At 36.0% G+C, this 16,491-nt stretch overlaps 1 protein-coding gene across 1 annotated transcript; it reads right to left on the bottom strand.

Annotated features, from left to right (window-relative positions):
* Positions 1 to 944: 944 nt before the first annotated feature.
* On the bottom strand, positions 945 to 16,110 carry tapt1b (transmembrane anterior posterior transformation 1b). Its single transcript, XM_065254747.1, has 14 exons — positions 15,909 to 16,110; positions 12,464 to 12,594; positions 11,492 to 11,610; positions 9,415 to 9,577; positions 8,063 to 8,198; positions 7,666 to 7,763; positions 7,415 to 7,484; positions 7,221 to 7,301; positions 7,035 to 7,144; positions 4,663 to 4,722; positions 4,326 to 4,394; positions 4,100 to 4,176; positions 3,793 to 3,959; positions 945 to 3,590 (listed from the first exon to the last, which is right to left on the bottom strand). Exons 1-14 carry the CDS (start codon positions 16,096 to 16,098, stop codon positions 3,358 to 3,360), a joined length of 1,704 nt encoding a protein of 567 aa, XP_065110819.1. The 5' UTR covers positions 16,099 to 16,110; the 3' UTR covers positions 945 to 3,357.
* Positions 16,111 to 16,491: the final 381 nt, after the last annotated feature.

The raw sequence follows: 16,491 nt of genomic DNA, 5'->3' as shown, positions 1-16,491 counted from the left end.
ACTACCGATATTTTTAAAAACCCATCAATCCCTCTGTGAGCTTCAAACGACATCCTCCGCCCCTGCTGTAGTTGTCACTGTCCAGTCTGTCATATCCAACCATTCTGCCAATGTCTCAGAAGTTAGCGGGAGTGAGAAAATGGCAGATGTGTGGAAGTACTTTGGCTTTAAAAAAAGTTTTTTTTATTCAACCCTATTTTTTTAAATTTTTGATAAAAAAAAATTGCATTGTATCCCTAACCCCAACCCCAGAAGACCAATGCGAATCCCAACCCTATAATTCATAACCCTAGTTATTTTAATTTCATTCTATTGCACTGACCTAACCCCTGCTCTTAACCCCAACCCCAGAAGACCAATGCGAATTCCACCCTATATTTTATAACCCTAGGTATTTTATCTTTATTTTTATTTTATTGCCCTGACCCAACCCTTACTCCTAAACCCAACCCCAGAATAATGTACATTTTTAGTTTTATATTTTATTCTTTTAATCTTATTTTAAACTAATTTACTGGTCCTCCTTTTGATTTTAAGTGATGTATTGTTTAGATGAGTTTTAATTATATTCTGCTTACCCATATATATATATATATATATATATATATATATATTTTATTTTTTTATTTATTTATTTATTTTTCTTTTTTCTTTCTTTTTTCCTGATTTTTTTTTAAATACAATTAGTCTAATTTACAAAAAAATTTTTTTTAAACCTGTGCCAGTGCATTCTCTTTGTTTAAGGACATGGAGCTTCAATCCCCCTAGCCCCGAAAATGTACTGTATCGTATCATGTCGCGATACATTGTATCATGGCCCATGTATTGTGATATCGTATCGTGAGGCCCTAAGTTCTTATAAAAGTTTTCACATTAAAAAATACCTTTTTAGGCACTGATACCATGGTAACAAAGAGCAACCACAGAAATATGATCAACAAAGATTGTACAAAACAACAAAAAATTTATTTACACAATGCCCGATTCCTCTCCACAGATCTGTCTCTGAAACATCCCATATAAGGGATATAACATCGTCATTCCTTCTCAGTTTCTACAGAAAACATTAATTTGTAAAAACCTTTGATGCTCAGAAGTAATGAACACAGTGATAACAGACTATACGACAACAGTCATGGGGGAGAAGAAAACAATACAATCCCACAAGTTGAAAATAATATGCATTGATGTCACTATACCAAAATATACAGATTTGAGTATGAACTGGTTTGTACATTATGAATGTTTTGAACAAAAATAAATTTTTAGTGCTGATCTATAACTAGTTCAAACTAATCACAGAAAAAACACCCTTAAAAACTATTTATGATAACCTAATTGATTGCCACAGTTTTCTGTTGAAAATGCTTTGTAATAACAGAATCCAGTTAATGAAAACATTCAATTTGTTATGGTAAAAAACACACTGAAATAAATTGTAAAAAATTGGTGAATAAACATAAAATTCTGAAACCCAGCACTAATACATGATATGCCCATATAACATCAAAAGAAAATGAATTTTATAACAGTGTGGTCTGTTCATTTATAACATTGTGTAAAATGATCAATGTATAAAACACGATATTCCAATCCAATCTATGAAAATTGACTTCAGACACTCAAAAACCTTTGTTTTCTTGGGGTTAATGGGTCATCTGACACAAAAGATATTGAGAAAAGTTTCTATATTTTCAGTTTAGCTTTGGTCAAGATTTTGACATGCTGGAATGTTGTTAATAGAGTGTTAAGCATTTGCTCTCAACACCAGCACCAAGGTATTATTTTTCATTAGATATGCTAGACTTGGTACATCGGTGCAGGGCCGCAACCACAATAAACATTGAGGGGGACATTGCCACCCCAAATAATCTGAAACTTTGATATTTTTAATATACATACATATAGCCTTGAATGTTTTGGTTCCCCCAATGTTCAAGATGTGGTTACGGTCTTGCATCCATGTAAAAACACAAGAAGAACCTTGGGTAAAAAGTTTGTGTGGCTCACGGCAGGTTGGGGCAAATGCAATAATTTGGATTTTCTGGATATGGGACTGATTTATGTTAAACAACTGACATACATCAATAGAGATCTCTAAATGGAAAAATAATTAAGCAACTATGTTTTTAGCTGGAAAACTGGGGAACTAACATGTTATGATTCTGGACCTTATTCAGTTTTGTTTCCATGCAACTATCTTGCAATGATACATGCATCCTTCATAGGCAGATAAACCTAATATGTGCTCATAAACCATATTTGGAATCTTAAGGTGTAAATAGATGGGCATGTCACACTTTAAAGCATTACACAAAATAATAATAGAAAATTCTAACATTCTGAAACCCTGCCTTCAAACATTGGGTCTCATTCACTAAGCATGCTCACGCACAAATTTGTTTGTAAAATGTGCGTTAAACTTAAAAATCATGATTTAACAAAAACTCATACTAAAATTTTGTTTAAATGTATGCAAAAAACGTAAGAACAACTTAGAGCATATATGCGCAATAATCATAAACAGGGAAAAAGAACCCTATAATTTATATCTGTGTTATATATTTGATATTTTTTCGTTGTTTATGATTATTGCGTACGTGTGGTCTAAGTTGTTCTTATATTTTTCCATACATTTAAAATAAATTTTAGTACAAAAGTTTTTGTTGAATCATGATTTGTAAGTTCAAACGTCCGTACGCACATTTTACGAATAAATTTGTGCGTACCCATGCTTAGTGAATGAGACCCATTGGTCTTAAATAAATTAAAAAAGAAAAAAAAAGGGATAATTAATGGGCACAACATCTGGAATCATAAAGACATTTCTAATGGGAATAAGTATCATATAAAAAAAGTCTTTTCCACTCCAGCTTTGACCTTCGTCTCTGACCTGCAGATAAATTTGTCACACATATCTGAATCCTCCAAAAAGTAATCTGTGTTTTCACTTATGAATGGAATATTCAGACTAGTAGCTTTACTGTACATATGGCATGAATATAATGTTATAATACAATCTATCCATTGCTCTCATTTTCTTCATTCGAGACACTTATGACAGGAATGCATGATGGCCACTGGACCAAGATCTCCTCCCCGTCCATAGGTGACCCAAGCTGGTGATGTCAAACATCTTCAAAGCATGAAAACTTGGTGTTGCTGTGATTCTTTGTGTATGAGGTGTTTGATTCGAAGTCTTAAATAAATTAGATGCATCACTTAATAAATATCCCGTAGTTTCTCGCTGCCCAATTCTGAAAAGCTTAGGTTCAAAGAAAAAACCAACTGGCAGAGAGGGCGGGCATTTCAGTGCATACCTGGAATCACTCTCAAACTTGAGGGTTTGTGTTCATGTCAGTCGATACGGTTACCACAGATAGTGAAGCGATCGATCTCCAACAAGTCTTTTTTGGGAGCTCTGTGTTTAAGTTCAGATTCGTCCTGATTGAGGCTTTTTTCCTCTGATTCATCTGGTGTAGTGAGGAACAGATCTGATTCGCTGGTGGGGATTTGAGGGGCGGGCCTTTCAATCTTGTGGGTGGGCTGAGTGGTTACTGATGAAGCCACGCCCTCATCCACTGGCTCACCTTCAGAGGGGGTGTGAACAATTAGTCAAAGACAACAAAACCTTTCACAGGAAAGATTTTACAGTAAGACTGATTAGTTATGAGCTGATCAATATGATTTGAACACAGAAGGGGGTAAAAGCAATGCATTATTGCAATGCATTATGTAAATGAATTATCTGGAATTGTAGTTTTTCTCAGATTTCGTTTAGGTGTGCGTTACCTGGTGGTTCTTGTGTGTGTTTGGTTCGATGTGCTCTGCTGGAAACTCTGCTGGGTGTAGCGGAGGGGGGATTTTGAAATAACTTCTCCTCCATGTTTGCCTCCTTCACATACATACAGGATTTTCCCAGCAACACAATACTGTTCAGCACCTTTAGGGTGATCATACTGAATAAACACACAAAGATACCAGGTCAGTAACAGTCTGATCATATATATTCTACAATAATATCAACAATGTAAGAAAGTACAACGTTAAATGAAACCTATTATAATGTCACAACGTTATTTAAAATATGACATCATACCCCAGATAAAACAGCACCACGCACACAATGGACAGAGAGCCTTGGATCTTCACAGAACTGGTCACCACCCGAATCAACTGTCAATCACATATTACTCATGCATTACTGTGTAATGCCATGTTACTACAAAAGTATTGGGGTTTCTTGTAGAGGTTTAACAAGGCAACACACTACTTTATGTCAAGCGACAGCAAATGTGATGCAAAATAAGAATGTGGAAAGTTACCAGGAGAGCAAGAGGAAGAGGAATAAAGCCCATTCTCCTTGACACACTGTCACTGTAGTCTGTGTATGCCTGTAAGAAAACAGACACATCTCTGAGTGATTAGTATATCTGAATAAATAAGCTGGACAAAATAACAACTATCAATATGACAATTAAGGTAAGGCAGAGAGAGGGTTGCATGAATTCCTGCTTTTGTATTTAAATAGCCCAACAAATCTGAAATATGATTTGGTAAACTAATATATGTTTACTAAATAGCTTTAAAATGTCCAATACTGCTCTACCTCCATATAGGTGGCCAAGTGGACTGACCTAAAAATGACTCAGATGCACTTACATTTTTCTGTCTACTGCTGACCAAATCAAAGGCTAGACTTGCTCTGTATTCACTGTAGACCTGCAAAACAAATACACACACACACAATTACAATAACAGCATTAGAATCTGTATACACTACCAGTTGAGACATTTGGACACACTCGCCTGGGTTTACCTGACAAATATACACTGCCTGAGAGAGTTTTTTATGGTCCAGTGTTACACATAAACACACTCTTTGTAAAACATGGAGAACACACATTAACAAATATCCTTAATTTTAATAATTTTTTTTAATTTATAAAGCACTTTACATTTTCAAGGAAATCAAAGTGATTTGTGCAAAATGGTCTTTAAATAAAATAAAGTACAATAAATTAGTGACGCACCGATGTATCGGCCGCCGATATTTATCGGCCGATTTTTGATGAATTTGAAACCATCGGCATATCGGCAAAAGCACGAGAAAGTCCGATACCGATTGTTTATTAATTAACCGCATAAAGGCAATGAGTTGCATGTCTGTTGTTCAATTAAAATGATTTAATGTTCTGGTGTGCACTATACTTAAGAACCGACAGAAAACCTTTGTTGAGCTGGCTCAAATGTCTTGGACTATAAAAGAAACAGACTGCACTTTAGTGGGGGAAAAGAAGTCCAACTATTTTTGAAGTAGCAATTTTTATACTGTTTAAAGCAATAGCACTGACTTTATTTATGTTTATCAAAGAAATCCGTTATATATAAAAAATGATCCAATCCATGCTCAGTAAAAATAATTTGATGCAGAAATAAACTAGCTAATAGACCAACTGTATAGTATTGTATACAAGTGTTTAATATCGGTATCGGACAGAAGTTGTCTGTTTAAATCGGTTTCGGCCCAAAAAATCCTATCGGTGCATCCCTACAATAAATGCTAATGAAAAGTAAGAAGAAAGCTTGTGCAAAGGTGAAAGAAGTACATTTGTGTTTGTGCGTGCTGCTGTGACACTAATCTTCCTGGCAAAAGTAAGCAGATCTCTGTTTCTAATCCCTGTCAGTAACTTCACTGCACTCACCTTGCTGCTTTTTATATCTTTCTACTCCTATTACCCAATCTGTAACCACAACACCCTTTACCCATCAACTGTGTTGAGTATTCAATTTCTGTATATTTACTGTAAATACACTTCAAGTTTAAGCAACAACAGTTTTTCTTGCTAAATTTTAACCTATGAATAATGGCAGAGAATATTTAAGGAGGACAACTGTTTTTTGCAATTAATATTGCTATATATTTTCTAAACTCTTTTCTATTTTATATCTATACTGCCTGTACCATTATGCATTTACTGTATAATATGCAAGATTGTAAAAGGGGCCATAAAAATACATTTGAATTAAATGTGAAAGTTAAGTCCTACATGCACACAGTTACACAACCCTAGTCCTATCTCTCCTTCTTCACTTATGATGCATTCAAGTCTGCACCCATTTAAATGCATCAATGCCACATTCTTTTTTGCAGGCTATTTTAATGTACTTCCACTCATTAGTTTGAATGCTCACCAAGCTATTTTGTTGTTGTTTACATTTTAACTGTGATAGACTGAAAGGCACTTCTATCCGAAGAGATGCACTGAATTCAAGGTGCAGGCAACACAAGAGTTGAAGTTTGTGCATTCGCTGGTAATCAAACCCATGATCTTGGTTTTGCTAGCACCTTGGTCTATTGTTTGAGGCAAGTAGATGTGTATCACCACAGTACAATCAGTAAAATGGGAGCTCTGTACAAACAAGAGACTTGAACCAATCCCACTGCTAAAGAGAGCTTCCCCAATCTTCTGTCTCTGGCAAACATGTGCTGATAAATTTGGGTCAGTGGAGCCGTGCTGATTCACGCCCCCCGCTTCCAAAGAAACCCTGTTTTTCTATGTAAAGACTTCTCTTGACTTTGACTGAGACTTTATTCTATTTCAACAATAAAGAACAGTCCAGAATCTGCATGAGGGAAACCGGTTAAATTAGGTCAAGACCTATTCTTTAGGTCACTCACTTGTGACATCTTGTTTATTTTAGGTAAAGATAGATACAAAGTAAAGTGTATTAAAATGTGAAAATTGAACTAACGTTGGCTAACAATGAAAAAGCTTTCTGTTCGCACTGTAAGCTTTTAACCAGTACTCAAGGTTAAGTAATTGATTTACAGCATCTTATTTTCTTCACTTCTGAACTAGGATTGCCAGATCCAAAATAGACTCATTTTTGTTGATGCATAACCATAGCTATGCATTTTAAACTGAAAAGGTATTTATCAGGCCTTTTATTTTATATAACTGTAGACTTTGATTTTAATCTTGGCATAGCAAATAATACTATTACAGTGGCATCATCCAATAAGCACTCACATCTGCTGTGATGTCATTAAACTTGGTGATGAAGGCATGTTTGACAACATCCACCGCGATCTCTGAGGCAATGACCATGCACACGTCCGGAAACAACACCCACAGATGATCTACAAGCATAAATCAATGATTAATACACATAAAAAAGTAAACATGTAAACCGAAACTGATGAGTTAACTGGGCACCTGGATTCCAGGAGAACTGCTCCATGTTTCTGAGACAGACAATCAGTAGGAGGGTGTAGTTTGTAAATCTTTCTTTAATGTCTTCAATAAGAGATAGAAAGAAAATTGGGTTCATTTATCAGTAAGTCAAGGTTGAAGCAGGCATACTGTTATTAACTGACGTTAACATAAAGGTTAAGCATACTCAAACCTACCACTATTGGACATCTGAAAGAGGTTGTTTTTCTCAAATTTTTTGAATACGCTTCCTTTGATCTCAACAAACTTTAAAGAGAGAAAAACATATTTCAAGACCGACTCTACAAAAGGGGCATCCATCAAGGTATGAACTGTTGTGTATTGCAGTATTAAAGGATATAAAAGCTAAGGTCACTGGCATGCTAATTGTGCTTTGCGTGTGTGTGTGTGTGTGTGTGTGTGTGTGTGTGTGTGTGTGTACACTCACATTATTAGACATCATGATAGTTAGCAGTGACTTGTTGTGCGAGTTGAAAGCCACGTTTAATGTGGTAGCCTGGACCATGATTAAAATGGCGTGCAGAACTGTATTATTAATGAAGGAAAGCTATAATCCGTGATTGATAATGCCAAATATGAAACACAGACCTATTTAAAACACTATTTTAAATATAAAAAACATTTAATACAGTTGCAATTGAATTGAAATACTATTAACTCACTTAAAGTTGTTTCTGAATATATAACACTATAAACAACGGCAAATTTTATGTCTGTTAGTTACCGTCCTCAAATCTGATTGGGTTTACTGACGAGGTTCAACCTCGCTCTGTTACCTAAATATAACTGTTTTGCACTCCATACAACAGAGGTGTGAAGGATACAGACATAGAGAACAGCCATAAAGAAATGTGGGATCACTCCTATATGTGCTCTTTTTCTCTCTTTAGGTTCGGTGGCAGTCCAGTACAAAGCATCCAGAATATCCTGACCAAAAGAAGAGAACAACCGATCCGCCACCTAGAGGTGAAAGAGAGAGAGAGAGAACGTGTCCATTCACATGCTTGTATTATTTACAGCAATTAAGCTTCACAAGCTATCAGGACTTTTTTTAATAAAGTTTCCAGTTGAAATTGTACATAAATGCCTTTCAAGACATAATTACAACTTTCAATGTGGTAAAGTAGACAAATTCAGTAGTGAATGGTAGAAGTACAGCTACACTGCATGTATAATTATTAATCCTTTTTTTATTTTGCTTTAAAAAATATATTGCAGTTAATATCCTTTCTTTTCATCCTAGTTTCTGCCCCAATCAGTTATGCCGTTTCTATAGCTTTGCGTTTTTCTAATGGGTATTTAATAATGAATTTTTAGTGCGAGTTAAACCTTGGCCCGTTTTACCCGAAAAATAAATCCTCCATAATTATGCACACCTGAAGATAAGGTGTGTTTTACTTTCAGCCATCATTAACAATAATATATGTGACCCTGGACCACAAAACCAGTCGTAAGTTGCACGGATATATTTTAAAAAAAGTACATTCCATGGGTCAAAAATGTAAATTTATTCTTTTATGCCAAAAATAATTTGTGTATATTCATGCTGCATGAAGATATTTTGTAAATGTCCTATCTTAAATATATCAAAAATTTATTTGTGGGAGTGAATGTGGCAAAATTGGCCAGAAACTTGCCTACAAACTTGCTCTCTTTGCTACCTGCTCTTTAGGGATTTCCCATTCAAGTTTGTTTTTTATGTATTCCCATTCAGTCCACAAGGTCATAATGGCAGTAGGCCATTAAAGAGCACTAAAACAAATCTTTTCATTAAATATTGTCCTATCAAAAAAAAAAAAAAAAAAAAACATACATCAATAGAAAGCAGATTTATTTAGCTTTTGTATAATGTATAAAAAATTGACCTTTACAACTGGTTTTGTGCTTCAAGATCACATATGACTTATACTGTAAATGATTAATGGTAGTTAATAAGATTGATGCGGTTTGAAATGGCTAAAATGTGTGTGAAGAAACATGTTATCAAAATATTGACTGGCACAAAAATAATGCATGGGGTGTATGATATGTTACGTTATGTAAAACAATATTATATTACCGCAGCTAACCAAGAACGTGAAGTCCTCGTAATAACGGCTTAAATGGGAAATAGTACTGTTTCGATACACATAAATGCAAATGCATTAAGTTAAATGTAAGTGTTGCACTACCATACCTCCAACATGTTATAGATGATGTAGAGTTTGATGACAGACTGACCCCGGATCAGGTGGTACATCATGGCATAATCCACGTAATGCATCATGAAGTAACACAGAATCATGATGAAACCCTTGAGAACATCACATACCTGAGCAGGCTGCAAGATACGAGATCCACTGCGAAAACACACACACACACACACACACAATATTTTCTGGTTAAACTGACTCTGCAGACATCTGGGTAACCGAGTATCAGCTGTTAAAGACAAAGCAATTCCTTTGCTGACCACCTACACACAGCCACCGGGTTAGTGATTTTGAGTCATACACAATGATGCATGCATCATGCGCTAAGTGAAACCCAGTCATTTAAACAGATATCTGTGTTCACGGCAGAGTCCATATTCTGCACAGCTGGACTTCTTGTTAAAAAGCTCAGAAGCTTTCCCCTTGGATTTGATATCATTTAATGATGATACAAATGTATCCTTTCTCAAGACAAAGACGCTGGGTACGAATGGAGTCTGTGGCAGTACATATTGAATAAGATTAAGTAGCTCTGCTTTAAGTTCTATAGAGTGTGAGTGGATGCATTATGACTACATTTTAGACATACGGCATCCGTCATATTTATTGTCATGTGACCCAAAAGAATTGAATTCTGGATGGATTGTATACACTGTATGTTAAATTGTATCACTGTGTAATAATTTTTGGTATTATTATAAATATAATTGACTTTTCATATTGTAAAAAAATTATTTAAAGCTCCAGCCATTTTGGAGGTATTAACCCTTTAACAACACTGCCATCATGTGGCTGATCATGGAAGCATATTCTAAATCAGGGGTTGGGAACCCTGGTCCTGGAGGGCCATTGTCCTGCAGAGTTTAGTTCCAACTCTAATTAAACACACCTGAAAAATCTAATTAAAGTCTTTAGGACTACTTGGAAATGAAATGCAGGTGTGTTTGATTAGGGTTGAAAGTAAACTCTGCAGGACAGTGGTCCTACAGGACCCAGGGTTCCCGACTCCTGTTCTAAATACTGAATTTTCTCAGATGTTTTTAATAGTTCAGCGTGACATCCAAGCACAAGAGAACAAGATTAGGTGCCTTTGACTACTGCAGCCTGTATGATAAGAAATACTAAACATGATTGTGCTTCGACAGCTGTGTGTCTATGTAGTTCAGGGTTCCCCAAATCTTACCCTGGAGGGCCGGAGCACTGCAGAGTTTAGCTCCAACCTTGATCAAACACACCTGAGCAAGCTAATCAAGGACTGCGTCCGAAAACTCTAAATTGCTGCCTTCTGAGGCAGCTTTCCATGGCAGGAAGGCATCAAGGCATCTCCGAATTCAATATTAGGTTTACGTCCTGTCCCCTGAGATCCACATGCGTGGGCATACAATAAGAATGTGATTGGTCGAGTTCTAAAAAATAAAATGGCGGCCAAGGAAGGGACTGGAGCACAATTTTAGTGTAAATAAATAGATTTTCACTTTTTACACCTTTTAATTGCATTTCTAGTGAGAAATTAGTATTGTAGTTTTCAAATATGTGATTAGTTATCACAAAGGCACTCTCTGTTTATATTTCAAACACTCTGTCTTTGAAGTGTGTCTGAAAGTCTTATTCTGAGCTGCCTTCATGCCTCCGAAGTCATTTCCTCATGAGGCAGCGAGGCAATGAGTCACTGCCTTGAGTGTTTGGATGCAGCCAAGGTCTTCATGATGACTAAAAAAAATCACAGGTGTGTAAGTTTGATTAGGGTTGGACCTAAACTCAGTAGTGCCCGGCCCTCCAGGGTAAGATTTGGGGAACCCTGATATAGACTATGTGTTCAATGCAGATGCAGTCATTTTATTCTGCATACCTGCTCTTTTTGCAGTAGTGGCATAAACTAGCCCTGCAGGCAGAAGAATATACAGTGAACAGCAGCTACAGATATTTGGACAATAATTTAGTTTTCTGTGTGTGTGATGACAGTAAAAGAAGGATGTGGACACCTTAGCCATTTGAGCCAGTTTTACAATCAGAATAAAAACAAATCATCTGTTACCTTATGTGTGTGTGTGTGTGTGTTACCTGAGACCGCAACAGGGCAGCGTCAGCAGTCTGATCAGAGCTAACAATACTCTGAGAGGCAGCAGTGTGAACACATACAGAAACACATCCAGACACAGGAAAAACCCAAAGATCATCAGCTATAGTGAGAGAAAGAGAGAGAAATGGTAAACAAGTGGCATCATCAGAGCAAATGAGTAACGATACTGACCAATCAGAATAAAGCATTCAACAGCCCCATGGTATAAGTTCATATAATTTCTTCTAACAGCATAACCTAATTTATCATAAGTGTTATTACTTATTTATTTGCTGAATAAATAAATCTATTCGTTTCTTAAATAACAGGTTAAAGTGCTTTAAAATATGTCAAGTAATGTTCTACAATAAATATAATGAAAAAATATTCAGTAACTCTGATTTAACATGTTTACAAGTCGAGGATTTACACTGTGTTGTTGGTTCTCAACTGATTTTGCAAACAATCTTAAAATTAATTTGACTATGTTATGTTTGTTTCTATAGTGTTTGTCTCTTGAATTTCCATGCCTGCTCTCAACAGTCATTATTTACATCACAAAGCACACTGAAGTCAGCACAAATCATGTTTGTCTCTGTTGCAAGTAAACCCTTTTGTGTGATTTAGTTAGCATTTTTAATGAGGATTATGGAACAGCAACCAATTTGTATTCCATGTGCCTAATGTGAATTCCACTACAGTACAGTACTATCGTAGCTCTTGACAATAACACAATATATAAAAATAGTAACCGTTTTATGTTCCTACACTAACTGTGTAATTATACAGTTAGTTTATTTTAATTATTCATTTATCGCATTTTGCACTGTCAGAATAAACCAGCAACCTGATTTTGAGAAGCAATAAATTATACCGTACTTTCCATAACTGGTTAAACTACTAAGGTTCCCACGCGTTTTCTTCAGGTGACAAAAAATAGATCTGTGCTCTGCATTTGGCTGTGCATATGGTACCTTCTCCAGTTCTTTGGGAATACGCAGGCAGGTATAGACCCTCTCTCTCCGCTCCGTGTATTTGGCCTCATTGTGTTCCAAAAAATATCCTCTTGTCAGCTCAGCACTAATAAACCTCACTAGCGAGAGATCTGCATCAACACACATACAAATACACACACATGTGAAAGTGTTTGGCCACTGCATTTAGCATTTATTCAGAAGTATTACAGAAATATTGCCTTTATCTTGATAAAGATTGACTTTCTACATAGAACAGCACTATATATGCAAGTCTAAAAACTCTTTCAGGCAATCTCGCCACAAAGTTACAAATTGTATGTTTGAATATCACAGCAGAACTAAATGTCTTATTTGACTAGAGAGAACTGTCTGCACATTTGTGGTTTAGTGGTAACATTCTAGTGGTAACACTTTATTAGATAAAAAGCTCTATTTTATCAGAACAGAACTTCAGACCAGCGTGAAGTTGGCCCCCCACCCAACGCAAAACGTCGGCAAAATATGCTCAATCGTTTGTGCTCTGATGTGCCATAAAAAAAATTTTGTGCTACTTCAGGTTTTATAATATTTGATATTGAATTAAGGTGATGACGTCACTACAAGCATGCTTCAAGTTCACACAAACTATTCATGTTTGATTGTGCTTCATTTGTGCTTCGCTTTTCTTTATTATTGTGCAGCTTTGGATTTTTAGATATTAAAATATTATTTTGTAATAATAATATCCAAATATAAAAAAATAAAAATTTACCCAAAATAGTCTTGCTTGTTTGTGTTTGTTTGTTTATTTATATTTGTGTATTTGCACCAAATTCACCCTAAATAGGCACAAACGTTTGTGACAGTCTATAGGTAAAATAACAAGGCAAGATTAAACCATAGTCGCATTCAATTAGTTACCACGGTCTGGTTTCAGTGTTTAATGGACAGAACGGATCACAGGAATTCTGAGGTGCTTTTATTTTGTTGTTACAGAATTGTTACGTAAATAACACTAGTACTAATATTAACATACATGCACCATAATCTGTTTGCTCTAGCCCTTTGTAAGGGGCTTAAATGCAAAACCCGCTAAGTTCCACTGACATGTTTTCTTGTAAAAACTCTGCCAACCTCGGCGCGCAGGAACATCATCACTCCTGACTGCTCCCCCTCTCGCTCAAACTTACATCAATATTACTGCGCCCAAGGTCGAAGTGCTGCAAACTAAGTGCTCTCCCGCCATACATTATAGTCCTCATGTTTTTATCTGCTGAAAAAAATCACCACGTTTTGTTTTGTGTCAACAGTCTTTAAATAGGGTAAACATGGAAGTGTTTGATGGCTTCTAAATTCATCCCTGTTTGGATCCTAAAAATTAATGGGGCTAGGCTAAGTTCTATCACATTCACGACGCGCTTTACAAAGATTAAGTGCACTTTTCTAAATAATATGCATCTGATTTCTGATTCTTTTAATAATTTTTTCAAAGAAAGCTGTAAAAAACTATAGAGGTGGACGAAGAGTGAGCATGCATGAGCAGAATTTTTTAATCGCACAAACCAGTTCGAAAACCCGCACCTATTTCTAATATTTCAATATTTTAAAAACCAGCACAAACGAAGCATAAAAAAGCAAAACTACTTTGGGTGAATTTGGATCCTGTTGAATGACCAACAAATATTTTTTATATCTAAAAAAACGAAGTGCACAAACTAAATTTTTACAGCACAAACCAAGTACAATCAAACAAGAATAGTTTGGGTGAACTTGAAGCATGGGGGGTGACATCATCAACCTAATTCAATGTCAAATTCATTGTCAATGTCAATTTCAAACACCAAAGCAGTACAAACAAATTTTTTACCGGCACAAACCAGCACAAACGTTTAAGACTATTTTGGGTGAATTTGGAGCATGTGGGGGGATAAGTGACCTCAGTATGACCTATAAATGTTCTTTTAATATTTAAAAAACCAAAGCAGCACAAACAAAAGTTTTACAGCACAAAGCACAAACAAGTAAGACTATTTGGGGTAAATTTGGGGCATGTGGGGGAGCTAAGCGACCTCAGAATGACCAACAAATATTATTAAAAATATCTTAAAAACAAAAGCTGCACAAATGAAATTTTTAACAGCACAAACAAAGCACAATCAAACAAAAATACTTTGGGTGTCAAATATTATAAAAACCGAGGCAGCACAAAAAATTATTTACCGGCACAAACGTTTAAGACTATTCTGGGTGAATTTGGAGCATGTGGGGGTCGTCTAAGTGACCTCAGTATGACCTATAAATGTTCTTTTAATATCTAAAAATCAAAGCAGCACAAATGAAAATATTTTTGGCACAAACGATTGAGCATATTTTGCCGATATTTTGCGTTGGGTAGGGGGCCAACTTCACGCTGGTGGTCATGCAGGTCAAAGTATATGTTTATGTTGATCCAAGCATAGATGTGGTTGTGGTATGATATGATTGTCCTTAAATGAACCACACACAGTGTGAACGTGTTCTGTGGCAGCCACAAACGTGCAAAGGACTTCCTATTTTACCAGTACTAAAGAAGGAACTAGAGGTACATAAACACAGTGAATGAGAAAACAAACAAAAGGGGCATTAAGGGGACAAAAAGAGAAAGATAACCACTCCAAATCTGTGTGTAAATAACTGTGAGTGTAACCAACATCTAAGTAAAAAAAATCAATAAATCAATAGGAATTTATTAAAAAAAGTGATTTACAGTGCATTGGTGTACATTTGGTGTACATTACAGTGCAAAAAAGGTGTATATTTAAACTGTATAATAAACATAGTAATGTCATAGTTAAACTATGGTTAGTACTGTAGTAACACCATGGTTTAAATTTGCAGGGATGGGAGTCATCACAGGAGTGATGAAGCTTAGGTTTGTTCTTTATTACATCTTCACTAGTGAGAATCACAATTCGCATCAGCTATCTAAAAGTTAGTATTTAGTTTAAAGTGAGTCTCATTGTGTAAGCAACTAAATATGTCATGTGAGTCACACTTTATTTACCACGGTAGTATAAATAAAGTGGCGAGGCAATACGGTGCGATGCTAAATGATCTTGTTGAGGTTATTAACGCGATGCTGCAGCCATTAGGTTGACTTCATGAGGCTCTGCGCAGAACGGTCAAAGTATCGCATCAAAATATCGCGAGAGATGTTTGAAAGCTGTGATTTCGAAAGGCTATCGCAGCATTTTGATGTCACTAGCCGACAGCTCTGCGCAGCCCATCACAAAGACGAAAACACTCCTTGTGTTGATGCGATCAGCTGTGTCTGCGTAGCTGAGTTTTAAAAACGTTCAAGCTGAAGTTCAGGACTTGCCAATTTTGTCCAAACATGTACCGTCTAGGTAGCTCACAAGGTTTGAGACACAGTGTATATGCATGCATGTCTGCAACGTATAGAGCTGCTGTCTGTCACTCTTACCTGACACATTGCTCTTTCTTTCTTTACTCTTCGCATTTCTCTCGTAAAATCCCAGCGTTTCCGTAACGTCTGAAGCGCCGATGTGTTTCTTCGTCTTGTTGACGCCGCCGATGAGATGTTTCTCTCTCTCCTTATCCTCGTTTTCTGTATCGTTTTCGTCTCCAAGCCCAGCCGCTACTGAGTCCGCCATCTTCCCCTCAGACACAACATTCACGCGTCACGTCATACGTCGCTACACACGCCCAAAGACTACAACTCCTATAATGCATTTAAAAACTAAAACTTAATAGAAACCAATTAAAAATTTTAAACGTTAAATGTAACAAATATATAGATATAAATGTAATATAATTGGTTATACACGTACTTTTTAATAAACATAAACTTTATACAGATCACAATAGACTTATGGGGCTGTTTCTCCTATCTAAAAATCATACACATGTATTTGCACAAAAAAAAATCGACTTTCTTTTTAACATAATATGGAAATATAAACAGGCCTAGAGAAATCATGTTTGGTGCAGGTGTAGTACACATCTTTGAACACTAGAGGGGAAAATTGTTTCACAAATGACACCAT

This window comes from Paramisgurnus dabryanus, chromosome 4 (genome assembly GCF_030506205.2).
Source record: "Paramisgurnus dabryanus chromosome 4, PD_genome_1.1, whole genome shotgun sequence".
Classification (NCBI taxonomy): Eukaryota; Metazoa; Chordata; class Actinopteri; order Cypriniformes; family Cobitidae; genus Paramisgurnus; species Paramisgurnus dabryanus.
The sequence above is the reverse complement of the archived record's forward strand: the minus strand, read 5'-3'. Positions and strand labels throughout refer to the sequence as shown.